Source organism: Callorhinus ursinus, unplaced genomic scaffold, assembly GCF_003265705.2.
Source record: "Callorhinus ursinus isolate GAN/ISIS: 27379988/994484 unplaced genomic scaffold, GSC_fseal_2.0 scaffold19, whole genome shotgun sequence".
Lineage (NCBI taxonomy): Eukaryota > Metazoa > Chordata > Mammalia > Carnivora > Otariidae > Callorhinus > Callorhinus ursinus.
In genome coordinates, this window is record NW_027397081.1 from 17,264,207 (window position 1) to 17,284,020 (window position 19,814).

Consider the following 19,814-nt stretch of genomic DNA (forward strand, 5'->3'; position numbering starts at 1 on the left):
CTTTTTCTTTCCACCCGTAGTTCTCAACGCTGGCTGCCTTTTTGGCATAACGTATGGAGCTCCGACAAGAAACCGAATCCAGGTCCCAACCATGAAGCTTAGCTAATCTTTGAAGCTCCTGATTTAGTAGTTTATGGTAGAACCTGGGAATTCGTGTATTTTTGAAATTATACCAAGGATTTTATTTTATTTTTTAAAAGATTTTATTTATTTATTTGAGAGAGAGAGAGAGTGAGAGGGAGAAGCCAACTTCCTGCTGAGCAGAGAGCCTGATGTGGGACTCAATCCCAGGACCCCGAGATCATGACCCAGGCCAAAGGCAGCTACTCAACAGACTGAGCCACCCAGGCGCCCCATACCAATGATTTTAAATAGGACATATTAAAATAAAAATAAATACGATATAACATATAACTAGGGTTGACATGTTGGTTCATACTATACTTACTTTGTTAGTTACATTTACTGAATGATTTTGTGCCATTAATTTATTCAGCAAACATTAAGCGCCTACTATGCAGTAGTGAACTAGGTAAGTACTATCCCTGCTTTCATAGAGTTTATATCCTATTAGGGAATAGGTAAGGAAATAAATTTCTAAAAGGTGTACCAATCACTGTGTTAAGTGCTTTACACATGTATCTCATTTAATCCAATCCACAGTCCTGGGAAACAGATGGGTCCTGTTTTCTCTGTATTACAAATGAGAACGCTGAGACCTGGGAAGGTGAAATAACCCATCAGACCACACAGCTAGGAAGTGTTGGAACCTGGTTTGAACCCAGGTTTTTTGACTGTGAAACCAATCCTAACTATTCTGTTGTACTTCTTTTCTCATAAAGTTTAGTTACCACCTTGATGCTTAATCCATTTACTGGGCTTCTAACATTTACTTCCTACTTGTTTAAGCTCGTTCTTTTTTTTTTTTCGGGGTATATTTATAATTTACTAGTGGTGGTATGCTGGAAGAACAATGGTCTGATTTTTATTTATTTTTTATTATGTTATTAGTTTTTGATGTAGTGGCTCTGATTTTTAAATCCTAGATTTGGTTTTTGTGTCGCTGAGACTTTAGTCAAATTATTTAACATTTCCGAGCATCAGTTTCTTCATTATTTAACATGAAAATAGTTATCTTACAAGTTGTTTTGAGAACTGAGTGAAATAATCTGTATCAAAGAGGCTAGTACTATACAGAGCAAATAGTTAAGGTCAGTAATGCTGACTTCCTTTTTTTAAAAAAATCTTGCCTCCGAAGGTGCTAGCTAAATCGTTAAACTGATGATCATGTTTTCTCTTTTCTGATGTAGTTACAGATGCTTTTTGGTTTTTGAGTATATGTATTTTGAAGTGTGGTCATCTTTTAACCAAGCTGAAACTGTTTCTAAGTGATCGTGGCTATGTAGTCAATTTTGAACACTTGAGCTGTTACCATGTGTTCTTCAGTAAACCTTTCTTTAATTAGCCTTAATGTTGTACTGAGGACAGAAGGAAGGAGAAATTCAAAGAGAATTACATGACCCAGTCTCAGCTCTTTAGAAACTTGCAGTCTAAAATGTCCTCTAAACTGTTTTTTTCTCCATTTATCAAAGAGAATATCGTATAAAACAAAATCAAAAACCTCGCCCAAGGCAACATGGAACGTCTTTCTTTTGTACCATTAATTTTCAATTATGTCACTATTTCATAGAAAGATTAAATTATTTGCCAAGATTTGTTGAAATTACTTTTGCCCCTCTGTAGGTACCATCACTAACACAGGACTCCCTAATATGAATGGCCCCTTTCCTAGAGACCCACTCGCTTAAGCTTTGTGAGCATGATTGCTATTTAAAAACTCTGATTACTGCCTGATATGCATTTCTTTTTTTCTCCCTAGGTCAGTAAAATTGTGTCAAATGTTCCCCAGTTGGAGTTTCTAAACCTGAGTTCCAACCCTCTGAATTTGTCGGTTTTAGAAAGAACATGTGCTGGGTCCTTCTCTGGGGTTCGCAAACTTGTCCTCAACAACAGCAAAGCTTCTTGGGAGACAGTCCACACGATACTGCAGGAGTTACCAGAGTAAGCCCAGAGGCATGATGGAGAGGGGGCAATGTCGCCATCTTTGTTAGTACATAGAATTACTGCTGATCTCCCATCTCAGAAACACTAGAACCACAGAATGGACTGAGAGTGAGGTCAGAAGAACGAAGTAATTAGAACGAGGGTGTGAAGGTCATTTAGTAGCGTTTTCATTGCAAGACTTGTTCAGTGTTGAGTAGCACCAAGACATAGGATCTGTCATCCTTTGGCTAGAAAATATCCCTGAGAAGCACTTATCATTTCAACATCAACCTACCCTTTCTCCATTTTAATCTTCTGCTTACCTGATTTGAGAATTTTGCCTCAGTGCTTTTCTTTGGGAGGAAAAAAATCATGGTATCTATAAAATATATTAACACTCAGATGATTAAGTGCCTCGCTGACCTGATGGGAAAATGGAACTCTTTTCAATAATGTAAACAAGAAATTATGTTTTTGTTTGTCAGTTTAGAAATACTTTCTTAGATTTGTTTGTATCTAGCTTAGAGTATGCACGTAAGTGTTCAAAGGAAGTAGTTTAAAGAAATATATGAAACTATAGTTTCTTTGTCTAACTACAGAAATGATCAAGGCCTTTTGAATCTGCTCTCTCCCCATTTATTCCATCCAAGTTTCTCACTATCCCTCTAATGAGATTGGTTTCCTCACCACATGCAGCATCTAGCATGGCGTAGCATGAGCTTTTAAGTCCCAGTTCCACTTACTGCCATATGACCTCTGATAAGGTAATTAGCCTCACTCAGTAAGCTCTGTTTCCTTGTCTGTAAAATGGACATAACTGTATCTACCTTGCAGAAAAAGCAGGACAGTCTATGAAGCACTTGGAGCAGGGCCTGCCTCAGGGTAGGAATTCAGTAAATGATAGTTATTATTTCTGTTTCTAAACATTTTGTTCATGCTGTTCAGGGGATTTTCCTCTATGTCCTTGCAACTTATGCAAGTCTACCCTTCCTTCCAGGCCATGTATTCTTTCCGGAGTATTCTAACTGCAATTTCAGTTCCATTCCTGTATGAACTGCTATTGTACTTGGAGTTAGTAAAGCTTTATTTAGCACTTAGTTATTTAAGCACAAAATTAATTTAGTCCTGGGTTATATCATTCTCTTCTGTTTTATGTGTTTTAGGTTTTGTCTTGCCAGCCGTATTTAAGCTTTAGGAAGACATCTTTATATTTTCTCCACAATCCCTACCAGAGTCTCCCACATAGTAGGCACTTACTGAACAAATGAAAGTAGCTGCAAAGTAGAAACTTAACTGCTTTAAACAATGAAATATTTCCTTTTTTCTCTGCAGTTTGGAGGAGCTCTTCCTGTGCCTTAATGACTATGAAACAGTGTCTTGTCCTTCTATTTGCTGTCATTCTCTTAAGCTACTACATATAACAGACAATAACCTCCAAGACTGGACTGAAATCCGAAAGTTAGGAGTTATGTTTCCTTCACTGGATACTCTCGTCCTGGCTAACAATCATTTGAATGCTATTGAGGAGCCTGATGATTCACTGGCCAGGTTGTTCCCTAATCTGCGATCCATCAGCCTCCACAAGTCAGGTGAGGTCCAGGCTTGTTCTCGTTCTATGTGCAAATCGATCTGAGCTTATGCATGAAATAAATGAAAGCCTATTTCTTGTCGTGGCTCTGCCTTCTTACAGGATTCATTTTCACAAGTGATATGCAGATACCTATTGATTAGCTAAATTTAAGGCATTCGTTTTCATAAATGCTCTGATAAATATCAAGTGGCAGAGCATCCTATTAGCTATTTATATTTTATCTATTGAAGAGGTCCTGCTATGAAAGGAGTGAGATGAAATTGATGAATTGGACAGTAAAATGCAGAGTGGGAGGAGTACGAAGAACTACAAACTAGACTATTTTGTCTGGATTTAGGTTAAGGAATTTCACCCTACTATGCCTTATAAATGCTCACTTTTCTTTTCTAGTATTTATGGATGATCGATTGCCAGTTTGCTGCCATCCGGTTCTGTGTCTCACGGGAATGCATATTTTTAGCCTATTTTTTTAAATTAATAAACTTCATATTTTAGAACAGTTTTAAATTCACAGCAGAACTGGTCAGGAAGTACAGCATTCCCACGTCCTCCCTGCTCTCACATGCACAGCCGTCCCACTGTCATCGTGCCAGCACCAAAGTGATATGTCTCTTGTAATCGAACCTACGTTGTCACATCACCCAAAGTCCACGGTATACATGGGGGTTCACTCTTGGTGTTGTACATTCTGTGGGTTTGGACAAATGTATAATGACATGTCTCCACCTTTATAGTATCATTCATAGTAGTTTCACTGCCCTAACAACCTTCTATGTTCTGCCTGTTCATCTCCCCATACCCCCCAATCGCTGGCAACCACTGATCTTTTTCCTGGCTCCACAGTTTCACCTTTTCCAAAATGTCAGATAGCTGGAATCATGCAGCATGTAGCCTTTTCAGATCAGCTTCTTTCACTTAAGAATATGCACTTAAGTTTCCTCCATATCTTTTCATGGCTTGATAGCTCATTTCTTTTTAGCACTGAGTAATGTCCCATTGTCTGGATGCACCACAGTTTGTTTATCCACTCACAAACTGAAGGACATCTCGGTTGCTTCATAGTTTTGGCATTATTAAAAAAGCTGCTGTAAACCTCCGTGTGCAGGGTTTTGTGTGAACATAAGTTTTCAGTTCACTTGGGTAAATGCCGAGGAGTGCAATTGCTAGATCATATGGTAAGAATATGTTTAGTCTTATAAGATACTGCCAAATGTCTTCCAAAGTGGCTGCACCATTTTGCATTCCCACCAGCAATAAATGAGAGTTTCTCTTGCTCCACGCCTTCATCGGCATTTGGTGCTGTGAGTGTTCTGGATTTTGGCCATTCTAATAGGTGTGTAGTGGAACCTTGTTTAATTTGCATTTTCTAATGACATATATGACACTGAGCATCTTTTCATATGCTTACGTCCCATTTGTATATCTTCTTTGGTGAGGTGTCAGTTCAGGTCTTTTGCTCGTTTTTTTATTTGGGTTGTTTATTTTCTTATTGTTGAGTTTTAAGAGTTCTTTGCATATTTTGGATAACGATCCTTTATCAGATATATCTTTAGCAAATATATTCTTCCAGTTTGTGGCTTTTCTTCTCATTCTCTTGACATTGTCTTTCAGCCTATTTCTTAAAATAACTTCATAACTAAAAATAACTCTAATCTACAATTGAAAAAACATAGTTTAATTTGCCATAGAAGTCATAAGAGTAGGAATTAGGTTTTAAAAACCATTATTTTGCATAAGGAAGCTGGTGATTGCACAACTCGACACCCCTTGAGCTAACTCTGTTCTTCCTCCTAGATGGAAATACCATTCTGAGGGGAAGAGAACAGTTGTGACTTGGGATAGTTATGCACCAGAGCCGTCGTATATTGCCCCTCTGCTTTTGCCCTTGCTGCAGGTGGATAGAAATAGGAAGGGACTGCTTTCTCCGAAATAGATTTAACGTATTATAAAATTGACCAGCTTCGTTATTATAGGCATACTTTTCCTGGCAGTGCCAAGTATCGACTTGGATGATATATTTGCTCACAGCTATAAGAAGAATATTTTTTTTTAGCATGAAACAGTTTTAATTTGTTGCATGTTCTTCTTACCCAATGGTTCAGGTTCTCTGTTTTTGTTTTTATTTGTTTTACTTTTAAAATCTGTTTTCCCTGTCCCCAAAATGAGGACAGTTTGTAAGAAAGATAATACTTAGTTTTTGGTTCTACTGAACTTGCCCCATTTTAGAATTTGTTAGGTAAAAATTTGAGTCTGACAGTATCAACTCTGATCAGTAGTTCTGTTCTGTGAGTCTGTATTTGATGAAAGAGTTGACCACATCACCTTTTTTATGTAATCACGGCATATGTCTTACTTATTGAAAACACCAGAGACCCTCTTTACAAATCCTTTGGGGGGAGAATCAGTACATTCATGGGATGCTGGAAGTAAAGTTCTATCTCCTTGACCACGGGGATCACAGGGATACGGGAGGCTATGGGGAAGTTTTTATGGTGTTTAGCTGTATTCTGTTCTTTTCTTGGATGAAGAAAATTTTCAGGATCTCTAACTAGATTATAAGGACTTTAACATTTCAGAAATTAATTGAAGTAATTTTTTTTTTATGTTCATCTTCTTATTGGTGTGCTTTTATGGATTTACTTAAACAATATATTTCTCAAATTAGGTTTGCAGTCCTGGGAAGACATTGACAAACTAAATTCATTTCCCAAACTTGAAGAAGTGAGATTGTTAGGAATTCCTCTTCTGCAGCCATATACCACCGAGGAGCGGAGGAAATTGGTAATAGCCAGGTCTGTTGTCCTGATTACTCTCCTTTCTTCTCTCGGGCCTTGTTTCATTAGAGGGACAATGCACTATTGGGGGGAGTGCACTGTAAGTTTATCTGTCTCTTGAACAGACAGTGCTTGAAGGAGCTGCTTCTGTAGCTTCAAATCCTAGAAGAAAAGAAACACAATATGGTAAGAAAGATGTAAAAGGTAATTGGCTTGCCAAGACCACTGAAACATTCCCTCACAAATCTATTCTCTTTTTATACTTTTTAATATTTACAATATTTGAAGTCCTATTTTGGATTATGAAGAAAAATTAGGTGTGATAGAGAATGAGTTCTATTTTAGTTGTCTTTATTTTCTCTGTTTAACATAGTGGTAATGTAAAGTATAAATTTTATGTAAAAACTGGGCTGTTTCATTAGTGTGAAACTTAAGAGAGCAGCATCTGTGTTTTCGTCTTGAATACAGATTGACTCAAACATGACCACCGCATCGTTATATTCTTCCTCTGACTCCCCAGCCTTTTGTGTCACTGACTCTGCCTCCCTAGACCATTGAAATGAGTGTTGATTTAGGTTTGAGCCTTCAGCAACGATAAGATTATGGCTAAGATGTAAAGGGCCATGGAGCTTTCATTCGTTTTCTTTGTGTACTATGCATAGTAGTTTTGAAAGGGGCTTTACAGTTCCCTAAAGAAGAGTGGTTCTTCAAACAGGGTGTTGATCTTCCTGCCCAGCTAACACCTAGCAGATCCTTAGTGCTTTCCGGTTGTGGACATACATGCTAATATGTCACTGAAGAAATACATTTCAGCATACTTTTCTTCTAAAAAGAATAAGGCTTGTAGTAGACCTTATGCTTTATTTTCTTTACATAATTCCTTTGTAAAGATAATAAATTAATTGCTGAACAATAGAACCCATTTGTCCTGACTACTTGGAGACCTGCGCTGTCCACTATGGTGCTGTTAGCCCTGTGTGACTTTTGAGCACTTGAATTATGGTTATTCTGAACTGAAAGGTGCTCTAAGTGTAAAATATATACTGGCCTTCGAATACTTTATATGAAAAAAGAATGTAAAATATCCTCTTAGTTATTTTTTAGTATTGATTGCAGGTTGAAATGATTAAATCCTCGATCTATTGGATTAAATAAAATATATTAATAAAACTATCTCACCTGTTTTATTTTTATTTTTTTAAATATGGCTATTAGAGAATTTAAAATTATATATGTGGCTTGTATTATATATTTAAGTTGGACAGTGCTGGCTAGAATCTTATTTTGAAAGGTAAGGTATAACTATAAAAGGTCAGTGTCCCATGTAAAAATGAAACTTTAGATATTTTTGGTCCTTTTATTCTATACCACTTTAGTTCATGTAAGTAGTTGTACATGAGCAGAGTTACATCAAACGTGTCCTCTCAAGAGAGTAAGACGGGGCCTCAAACCAATGATTTTATTTCTAAAGCTAAATATTCTCATTGTCTTAAAATGCCTTTATTTTGGTTTTTACTTACAGATTGCCATCAGTTTCCAAACTTAATGGCAGTGTTGTTACCGATGGTGAGCGAGAAGATTCTGAGAGATTTTTTATCCGTTACTATGTGGATGTTCCACAGGAAGAAGTGCCATTCAGGTAAAAACCCCTCATCGGTTTAACAACATTTTAGCAAGTATTGAGGCAATTTAAGAACCGTTGTTTTAGAGCAAATCTAATAATTTGTTACTGGACCCTCTTAGAGGACTTTGGTGATAGGTAAAAAAAAAAAACAAACCAAAGAAACACAAAGCAAACCCATTTTATCTCATTTTCCACAGTGTATTTCTTCTAGCCTTGCACTTGTATTAAGAATGTTTGGGTAAGTATCCGACTACTTCCACTCCATACTCCATATCATTGATTCCTGTTTGAGCCTCTTCTCCAGGGACACATCTCCACCTACCCCCAAAACTGGTGTCTTCTTTCACATTGATCTGCTTTCAGGATATACTAAGTTCTGCAGTTTGGAAGATTTGGCAAATAGGCATTAGGTTTAGAGAATAGAGGACTAGAGAACAGACTCTTTGGGGAAATACTAAAGGAATTAGGATGGTTGAGTATGAAGAGAAATGCTGAGGGCTGAATTTGTAATTGCCTTCAGTATATGAAGAGGTAATATACATGGTTTGAGGAGGAACTGCCTTTTTTTATATTCATTTATTTTTTTTATTTGAGTGTGGTTGGCACACAATGTCACGGTCGTTTCATGTGTACAACATGGTGATTCCATAAGTTTCTGTGTTGTGCTGTGCTCACCACAAGTACAGCTTCCATCTGTCACCACACACCACTCTTACAGTACCGTTCATTATATTCCCTGTGCCGTGCCTTCTAGTCATGCCATCGCTGGAAGCCTGTATCTCCCACTCCCCTTCACCCATTTTGCCCATCTCCCAGCCCCCTTCTCCCTGGCAACTGCCAGTTCTCTGTATTTGTAGGTCTGATTCTGCTTTTTGCTTGTTTGTTTTGGTTTTTAAGTTCCACATATAAGTGAAATTGTATGGCATTTGTCTTTCTCTATCTTATTTATTTCACTGAGTATAATATCCTCTGGGTCCATCCATGTTGTCGCAAATGGCAAAATCTCATCCCCCCTTCTTTTTGGCTTAATAATATTCCATTGTGTGTGTACGTGTGTGTATTTGTGTGTGTGTCTGTGTGTGCCACATCTTCTTTATCCGTTCATCTATTGATGGACACTTGAGTTGCTTCCATATCTTGGCTATTGTAAATAATGCTGCAGTAAACATAGGGGTGCATACATCTTTTCAAATGAATGTTTGTGTATTTTTTGGGTAAATACCCAAAAGTGGAATAGCTGGATTATATGGTAGTTCTATTCTTCATTTTTTGAGGAACCTCCACATGGTTTTCCACAGTGACTGCACCAATTTACATTCCCACCAACGGTGCATGACAGCTGGGAAGGAGCTACATTTAATACTCCATAAATGTAAAGGAAATGTAGCAGGTATGATATAGGTAAAACACACGGAAAAAAAAATACCCCCCAAAACTGGTTTCTAGGTTTTGGTAACTAGAACCACTTACCAAAAATGTTATATGCTTTCCTTAATAACTTTAACAAATAATATGAAATCACATTAGACAAATAGGATGCAAATTAGGAGTGTGTGTGAGTCAAATCAGTTGGTCCTTCTGGTTACAAATCTCTGCAATTCTAATTCATTCTTACTAAAGATACCTAATTTTCCCCAGACTTTTCCATTATTTACAAGCTTTGAGGGGGTTAACCCTCTGTAAGGCTTAATCAGTACTCTATAAAAAGATTTTGTGATTTGGTTAGTAGTATTTTAAAGCCTAAACTCATATGTGGAACATAAGCAATAGCACAGAAGGCCATAGGGGAAGGGAAGGAAATCTGAAGGGGGAGAAATCAGAGAGGGAGATGAACCAGGAAAGACTATGGACCCCAGGAAACAAACGGAGGGTTTCAGAGGGGAAGGGGGTGGGAAGATGGGGTAACATTGTGATGGGTACTAAGGAGGGCACGTGTGTGATGAGCACTGGGTATTATACGCAACTAATGAATCATTGAACACCACATCAGAAACTAATGATGTACTATACAGTGGCTAACTGAACATAATAAAAATAAATAAATAATACATTTTGTTCATTAGCAAAACTAAATAAAAAATAAAGCCTAAACATTTAAAAAATTAAGAATTTTGAAGATTGCTTTTTAAAGTTAGCTAAGAACAACCAAGTAGGGAGAAATAAATATTACTATGCCTTTAATACAACCTAGAAATACCAGGGTAAGCAGCATGGATTTTGTTTTGTTTTGTTTTGGTAAAAAATAGTCTAATATCTATAGTTTCATTTGATTCCGTCTAACTTATTAGTGGGAGAAGTAAAGATTTGGGCTTTGAGCATAAGTCCATCATTACAGTTTATTTAATTTCATCTGCTACAGGGACTAGTGCATATATACAGGGAGTATGTTGTTTTCTGTCCTGATAGCATAATTATCCTAAAGTGGATAAAGGCCTCTGCACTGGTCTATGTTCTTAAATGCAGGTCACAGAAATCATCTTCAGTCATAGGAGGAATTTATTAGAAGGATGTTGAGAAACTACAAGAATTGTTAGGCAAGCTGAGTAACCAGATGTAGACAGGAACCGGGGGCAGCAAGGACAGCCAAGGTTTCACCTTGTAGTTGGCCCCATGTGTCTCTGCTGACACTGTCCTCCCTAGACACCACAAGGCCAGGCTTTCACCCCGGATGCTTGTAGCTGTACCACGGGCTGTGCTGAAAATGATCGCTCACTGACCTTTGCCTCATTCCCCAAGGATCAGAAATCTGTGACCAATTGATTGGCTATGTTGAGGGTATGTGCTCACATATTGTCTTCAGAGAGATAGGGAGAGGAAGGTAGAATCTTCCCCTGTCTTGGGACATTTCCCCAAATAGGAACAATTCAGCAAAAAGAGCATCTCTTGTAGTCTGCCACTTTGACTATCCAACATCTATGCGTATACCTTTTCCCCATAGTTGTATATATAAAAAAATTATTCTCACCTATCCTGATGTAGTCCTTTTACAAATGAAAACACTTCTTTCTCCATGAAATGAGATAACCTATTTATTCTAATCCTAAAGACTGTGACCAATTAGCTACTGTAAAAGATTCAAGCTATTTTAATTACCACTCTGGCCTTGCTGCCTGTTTATGTAATGATGCCTACTTTACCACTCACTAGTGGTTAAATGTCACTGCTTAGTCTCTTCCATTCTTCTTGAAATTGAAGTGGGCAAACTGATTTCAGTATCTTCCTGGCCTATAAAATATATTTCAAAGATGTGAGTGTTCTACTCAGTAATGTATTTTTCAAGGCCTTGGTAAAAGAAGTGTCTTCTGGGTCCTTTTAGGGTTCATGGGTGGAGAATGGGTAAGAGGTCATGGGTGACAATAATTTCCATGATTCCTGTGTCCTGAAGTGTTTTATTTTCTCCTCTACATTATCCCCCAAATTCATGGCATCTCAGCTTCCTTTAGCATAGACCACCATGAGTCCAATTTCTAATCATCCAACTAGATGAAAATTTAGAACCACTCCCAGCTACTGAAGCTAGCTTTTTGAACTCAGAATCTCTGGTAATGTACCGATATCAACAACATCAGCGAAATCTAAAATTGCTTCTCCTTTCTTGATCAGCATGCTCAGAATCTGTTCCTTTACTAATTTCCTATATTTTTGTCCATATAACCAAACTCTTATAATTCTTTTGATGTGTTTGTAGTCAACCCCACAGAGCATGCCGTGATCTGATGGTAGGAGAGCGGAGTGTATATGTGGAAGGATGAGGCAGGTGGGAATTCATTTACTCTTGCAAGCTAATTCCCTTAGTCAGGGGGATTTTACTGCCTCCTTAAGCAAGAGAGGAACACTCTCATTCAAACTGCTCACAAGAGGGCCTACGTGAGGATTAGGGATTCAGGATGTTCCCATCCCTCAGCGTCTTCCTGTATGTAAACCTCCACTCCAATTCATTCTCCCCCCACCCTGCTCTCTTTCCAACCAGTGCTTCAACTTTCACATAATCGTCCCAATATGGATACAAATTTAACTGATCTGTAATTCAGCAATCTGGAGCATCAAACTGTGCATTGTTTTTATAGCTACCTCAGCTTTATTGTTGTAAGAGAGAAAAGAGCCTTTTCTTAAAAGTACCTGGGTTTCAGTCTGTGCTTTGAGCCTAGTTCATAGGTATTCAACCTTAATATTCTCTTGATTTAGGCTGTCTTGTGCCTTTAGAATAGCAGATGCTTTACTTCATAGTCTTGCCTTCTTCCTGCCCTTCACATTGGTTTATTCATGGCAGCACTCTCTCAATCACCTGGAGCTTTCCATGGGACCACAAGTGGTCAACAGTTTTTTCACTGCTCCTTGTTAAGACCTTTGCAGAATCTCTTCCATGAACACTAATACGACACTCACTGGGCCCTACTAGGCCAGAAACCAATTTCAAATTGCCTGTAATTATCTGAGGGGCTCTGGCTGATGATCTCTCTGCTGCTGATTTCTTAGTTCATGCAACAAAAACCAACTCTGGCCAACTTAAGTAAGGTAAGAAGTGAGTAAAAGAATAATGAATACTGTGTGGCTCACAGAATTGACAAGAAGATTAGAGAATTAGGCTTGGGCAGGATTGATGGAAAGCCGGGCACAGCCAAGATTTCTGTATCTCACTCTACAGACAGTATGCTTCTGACACTGCTCACCAGCCAGTCATCACACACTGCTAGACTTCATTGCCTCCTGCCCCACCCCACGACATTTATAGCTATGCCTTCGAATTCTTGATTCTTCTATATCTGCTCTGAATAAGCTTGTTAGACCTCGTGTCTTTGTATTTACAGTTGTGGTTAGGTAGGTTTGTTACCTTTCTGTGTTCTGGCTTTCAGGGAAAGAAGAAAGAGAACATTTACTTCTCTTTAGCTTCTCTAGTGGAAAGTAGTTCCTCCTTCTTGTCTATCTTGGGTTTCCCCCAATTCAGAAGGGCATTCAGATGCTGGATAGCCAAAGTTGACATATATCCACTGTAATACCTGTTCCCTAATAGTTTTTTGTCTGTTTGGTTTTGTTTGTTTGTTTTAAATTTATTTTTATTTTAAGATGGATTGATAGAGAGAGAGAGAGCATATGCAAGCAAGAGAGGGGCAGAGGACAAGGGAGAGAGAGAATCTCAAGCAGAAACCACCCCCCCAGCCCTGAGTGCAGAGCCTGTTGGGGGGGCAGGGAACTCGATCTCACAACCCTGAGATCATGACCTGAGACAAAATCAGGAGTTGGACGCTTAACCAACTGAGTCACCAAGGCATCCCTTGTTTTGTTTTCTTTTGTTTTCCTAGTAAGTCCTCTGGTAGAACGATCAATGTACTCAGCAAATATTTTTTGAGCCATTGTGATATGTCAGGAACTGTGTTAGGCACTTAAAAAAGAGCTATAATAGCATTCATGCTGATCTCAAGATAGAATGGTGAATAAACGTAGAGGATTTTGTATTAAAATACATTTATTATGAATTAAGAATACTGATATATAAACAGGGTGTTTACTATACCTAATATCTTTTTAATTGTCTTCTGAATTATATGCATAATCTCTCCCTAACATACCAATGAACAGTGATTAGCCAAGTGTGTAGTTAGTACAAGGTGAAAATTTGACTCTGGATAATTCAGTGTTTCATACAGAACCACATTTGAGCTTTGGTTTCCAGGTAGGATGGAGGTATCCATTTGTTTTGGAGGAAACATTCCTTTTCATTTGACCATGGGGTTTTTTTTAAGTCAGTACTTAACTTGATTTTCCTATAAATTCTAACTTCTACAACATCCTTTTCCAGTTGTTAGGTTCCCTGAGCTTTTCCTTCTTCTATTTTCCTGTCTTGTGTCATTAAACATGTAATACCTCTACTCAACTTAGACATAAGAAAAGTTAACCAATATGTCTTTTGAGGGCATGAATAAAAAGCCATTATGATCAGTTGAATGTCCTTTATGGTAGCACAGTTATTTTGTGAGTCAGTTGGATTACTCACACACATCTGTTTCCATGTGATTAGTCGTTTTAGCAACAGGAGACTTTAAAGATGATCTAGAAATTTACATATTCAATTTTTCTACCTCAGAATAAAATACAGACTCCAGTTACCTGAATCATTTCAATTTTTTATGATGAACAGAATAAAATGTTTAGAGGGCAAAAGGGAGATGTACTTAATTAAGAGTTTTATAATTTCTTACATGTGCTCGATCATCCTTTTTTATTGTTTTCTACTGATGTGTGGAGCTGGAAGTCTAGCTTCTCTATTGTAGATGTTTATGGTAATAATGGGCTAACACGAAAATCTGAGCAATCTCTTATGTGTTTCATGTTTATTTACTTTGTGAAATAACAGAAGGTGAAAGATCTCTGTTCCCGATTCTTGGGCTTTAAACATCATAGTGTTTGCTTTTCTAATCAATGGACTCTTTCTTTTAAAGCCTTCATCTGTGCCTTGTCTTTTCATGGCTTGTGTAGGAGTGGTGTGCTATTTCAAAATAAATTCAGTGTGTGCTGCAGGGGGTTGGAAAGATGTCCTCATTGGGCCGGTCATATTTCAATTATTGGGCCCTTATATTTTACCAGAGGAACTTCTAGGAAATAATTCTGGATTCTAGCTGGGTTTCAAAGGACACTTTAATTTATTTACTGAATACTTACTACAAACCAAGAGGCACTGGGTCAGAAGCTGGAGACAAAAAGACAAAAAAGTAGTGTCTACTCTCAAGAAGCTTGCCACCTGGGCTACTCTTGAGACATATTTCCTTTGCTGGATCCTCTTCATGTTCCCAACCTCTAAAAATAAAGTTACTGCAGGATTTGGTCTTCAGACCCCTTCTCTTCTGTCCTCGCCCCTTAGATACTTTTATCCAGTCGTGGGGCTCTGCATGCTTTCTGTATTCCAATACCTGCCGAACTTATACCTCCAGCTCTTATCTGCCCCGAAATTCCAGCCTAGTATTTCCCAATGCCTACTTGACATCTCCACCTGGATGTTTAAACCTAATGTGTTCAAAACCAAACTTTTGATCGCCTCCCTTACCTTTCCCCGGCCCCTCCTCTACTGTCACATCTCCTCTGCAAGCTTTCCATCGCTCCTTTTTTCCAGTTGCTTGGGGAAAAAAACCTCAGAGTCATCCCTGATTTCTTTCTCCCATACCCCACATCTAGTCTTTTGGGTTTTTTTTTTTTTTTTTCTTTCAGTAGTACTTGCAAAAACACAGAGAGAATCTGACTGTTCCTTACACCATCCACTTTAGTTCAAGCCTTCATCATGTCTCCCTCCTGTTTGGTCTCCCCGAATCTACCCTTGCCCCCTATAGTTTATTCTCCACATAGGAGCCAGTTTATAAGAACTCAAGTTTACTTACAAAACAAAAAAACCTTCCATGCTGTTCCCGAAACCCATCAAGCACGCTCCCACCTCAGGCCTCTGAACTGTTGTCCCTCTTTGGAATGCACCAGGTTAGCTCTGTGGCTCTCTCCCTTGGGGATACCTCCCTGACCAGCTGATCTCAAATAGCACAGCTCTGTCCCCTACAATTCTCTTTTTTTTTTTTTCAAGATTTTATTTATTTATTTGACAGAGACACAGCGAACAAGGGAACACAAGCAGGGGGAGTGGGAGAGGGGGAGGTAGGCTTCCTGCTGAGCAGGGAGCAGGATGCTGGGCTCGATCCCAGGACCCTGGGATCGTGACCCGAGCCGAAGGCAGATGCTTAACCGACTGAGCCACCCAGGCGCCCCCCGCCCCCACGATTCTCTTAACCCGCTTGTATTTTTCTTATTTAGCAATACCTAACTGGCATTTCTTATATACTCTTGGTCTCCCCATGCTGTACTATAAGCTCTGCAAGAGCAGGGACTTCTGTTTTGTACATTGCTTATACCCTCAATGCCTAGAGTGGTGCCTGACAAAATAGCAGCTGTTCAGTAAAATGACTGGATCTTCATATTATGCTCAGGGAACACGAAGCAGGGTTACTTAGCTCTCCTGGAAGAGGTGGTACTTCCTAGAAAATGATTGAGTCAACCTGATGAAGGTGAGGGAAGAATATTCCAGACAGAACGGACTACATGGGAAGTAAAGACACAGTGGTAGGAAATAATTCCTTATGTGTAGTGAAGTGTGGCAGTTTGATAGGACTCCGTGAAAAGTAGTAATCAGGAAAGCAGTAGTGGCAGATAGTGCTGGGCAGGAAGGTGGGAGCCAGGGCAGGCCCTTAGAGACCTTGGTATGCCCTGCCAGGAGACAAGGACTTTTTCTCAAATGCAGTGGGAAATCATTGAAAGGTTTCAAGTGGGGAAATTCCAAGGGCTGATTTTGGTTTATATTTAGGGGGAGAGGCAGAGAGAGCCCTCATTAATAACTGATACTTTGGTAAAGGAAGTGTGCATTGGAGGCTGCTTATGTCTTTTGACAGAGGTACACATGTTAGGACTGAATTTCGCTATAGAATTTGAAATAGTCCTTTAAAAACACGCTGTGAAGTTCTACTTGTTTTCTGATATTTATGGCCCTGATTTCTCTAAGGTAGAAGAGTATCATTTTTAGAGAGAAAGAAACCTCTGCATTTATGAAAATCTGTACGAATCTATCATTACCTTCCATTTATCAAATGTCTGTCCACACTGCCTATGTTTATCAGTTTCCTTTTTGTTGTATTTGCTTTATCTCTTAATTTCCTCTGAGAGAGTGAATTTAAATTGCTTACTTAGTACTGAACTAATACCATTCTTCTGTTAAGTTTTAAAGAAAGACAAAAAGAAAAACCATGTAACTTTTCTCTTAGAAATCAACATACCATATATCTTTTGGGATTGAACTGTTTCTTTGTTTTAAGTTTTTATTTTAATCACCTGGTGCTCATCACTAGGCATACACTCCTTAATCCCCATCACCTATTTCACCCATCCCGCCACGCACCTCCCCTCTGGTAACCATCAGATTGTCCTCTATAATTAAGAGTCTGTTTTGGGACCCCTGGGTGGCTCAGTTGGTTACACGTCTCCCTTTGGCTCAGGTCATGATCCCAGGGTTCTGGGATCAAGCCCTGTGTCTGGCTTCCTGCTCAGCGTGAGTTTGCTTCTGCCCCTGCCCCCTGCTCATGCTGGAGCTCTCTCTGTCTCTCTCTCTGTGTAAATAAATAAAATATTTTTTTTAAAAAAAGAGGCTGTTTCTTGGTTTGTCTCTCTTTTTTCCCTTTGCTGCTTTGTTTTGTTTCTTAACTTCCACATGAGTGAAATCACGTATTTGTCTTTCTCTGGCTGACTTATTTCACTTAGCATGATACTCTCTAGCTCCATCCATGTTATTGCAAATGGAAAGATTTCATTCTTTTTTTACGGCTGAATAATATTCTGGTATATATAAATATGTCACCTCTTCTTTATCCATTCATCTGTCGACAGACACTTGGGCTGCTTTCATATCTTGACTATTGTAAATGATGCTGCTATAAACATAGGGGTGCATGTATCCCTTTGAATTAGTATTTTTGTATTCTTTGGGTAGTACCTAGTCATATGATTGCTGGATCTTAGGGTAGTTCTATTTTTAACTTTTTGAGGAACGTCCATACATTTTCCAGGGTAGCTGCACCAGTTTGCTTTCCCACCGATAGTGCATGAGTGTTCCTTTTTCTCCACATCCTCGTCAACACCTATTGTTTCTTGTGTTTTTTATTTTAGCCATTCTGACAGGTGTGAGGTGATATCTCATGGTAGTTTTGATTTGCATTTCCCTGAGGATGAGTGATGATGAGCATCATTTCATGTGTCTGTTGGCCATCTGGATGTCTTCTTTGGAGAAATGTCTGCCGCTCATTTTTAATTGGATTATTTGCTTTTTGAGTGTTGCATTTTATAAGTTCTTTACATGTTTTGGGTACTAACTTTTTATCAGATATGTCATTTGCAAGTCTCCCATTCTCTGGGTTGCCTTTTAGTTTTGTTGATTGTTTCCTTCACTGTGCAGAAGCTTTTTTATTTTGATGTAGTTCCAATAGTTTATTTTAGCTTTTGTTTCCCTTGCCTCAGGGGACCAATCCACGGCCAGTGTCAGAGACATTACTGCCTGTGCTCTCTTCTAGGGGTTTTGTGGTTTCATATCTCACATTTACATCTTTAATCTATTTTGAATTTATTTTTGTGTGTGGTACAAGAAAGTGGTCCAGTTTCATTCTTTTGCATGTAGCTGTCCAGTTTTCCCAACATCATTTGTGGAAGATGTTTCTTTTTGGTTTTCTGTTTTGTTATATTTTGTTTTAAAGATTTTATTTATTTATTTATTTATTTGAGAGAGAGCACAAGCAGGAGGAGCTGCAGGCAGAGGGAGAGGGCAAAGCAGTCTCCTCACTAAGCAGAGAGCCCAACTCAGGGCTCGATCCCAGGACCCCAGGATCATGACCTGAGCCAAAAGCAGATGCTTAACCAACTGAACCACCCAGGCTCCCTTGTTTCTTTTTGTTTTTGATGGTAGTGGGAAGGAAGTAAATTCACTGATTTGGGGTGTCTCTCTTTTTTTCAGACTTTAAAATTTTGTTTTTCATAAAGACTTAGAAGAGGTATAGCTCTAGTGAACGATTATGTGCTGGGAAGAAACACTGTTGTCAGAGACAGAATGGCAAAGCCAGAAATAGGCTTTTTTTTTTTTTAAGATTTTATTTATTTATTCATGAAAGACAGAGAGAGAGAGAGAGACGTAGAGGGAGAAGCAGGCTCCCAAGGAGCAGGGAGCCCGACGCAGGACTCGATCCCAGGACCCTGGGATCATGACCTGAGCCGAAGGCAGACGCTTAACCATCTGAGCCACCCAGGCGCCCCAGAAATAGGCTTTCTTAAAGGGCTTTGCTTTACTTTTATTCTCCTTTGGTACCTCACTTTCTCTTTGTCCCAAGGAGTCCCTAAACTATGCCCTGGGAAATCCTTATTTATGATGTCAAGGATTAAATTAGACATTCCTCAAATGCTTATTGGATCGTCATTAGTGGTAGACTTTTTAAAATATGGAGAGTATGTTTTTCCTCCTTCAGACTAGTGGTGTTTCTGAATACTGCTGATTCTATCTTCACATTATTGTGAGAGCAGGGCAGAGGCTTGTGTCCAGACACCACCTCAGTGAAGGCTTACTTTGTCTTGGATGCTGGAGAAATCCTAGTGTGCTGTGTCTCTTACCTCATATTCCTTCCAGACAGAGGACCTGCTGTTAGGAAGGAACATTCCTACATTGGACATGAGTCTCCTGGGGTTCTCCATATTGCCAGGCTCCATCATCCACTGACAAGGGCCGTGACACAGCACTCCTCACCTTCAGCTTCCAGTCTCCTGAGAAACAAAAGGGGCTTTCTCCCTTGCGCACTATGGAGAGTACCTGAAATGTTAGCTTTCCCTGTCGCTCACAACCTTTGTCATTCCGATTACCTTCGACTTTATTTTGACTTCTTGCCACTTTCCCAACCCAGCAGAAGAGAGGCTCCCTTCCTAATCTTGATTGGAGTTATATATGAGAATTTGCATATACTTGCAAAGGAGAGAAAGAATAAGAACCATCCCTCCCACCTCATGGTCTTGGGGGAGATTATCTTTGGTGTCAACTTTGGTTTTGGCCAGGGCAGGGGCCAGTCTTCTCTTTTTTGTTTTTGTTTGCTTTTTAGGATTAAAAAAATACCAAGAATAATAAAAATAAATACTCATGTTCACATTATTCAGAACTGGTGATTACTAATATTTTAGTACTTCAAGTTTATTTTTTAATTAAAAGAAATAGTATACAGATAAAATTAAA

The 19,814-nt window shown here is 38.9% G+C and overlaps 1 protein-coding gene across 2 annotated transcripts in view; it reads left to right on the forward strand.

The window, feature by feature from the left end:
• Positions 1–19,814, forward strand: part of TBCEL (tubulin folding cofactor E like) — a 101,196-nt gene that overhangs the window by 53,663 nt on the left and 27,719 nt on the right. For both annotated transcript variants that reach the window (XM_073903863.1, XM_025893771.2), the window contains 4 exons: positions 1,880–2,061; positions 3,376–3,632; positions 6,300–6,426; positions 7,931–8,047. In XM_073903863.1, coding sequence (XP_073759964.1) covers positions 1,880–2,061; positions 3,376–3,632; positions 6,300–6,426; positions 7,931–8,047 — 683 coding nt within the window. The remainder of the gene's footprint in view (positions 1–1,879; positions 2,062–3,375; positions 3,633–6,299; positions 6,427–7,930; positions 8,048–19,814) is intronic.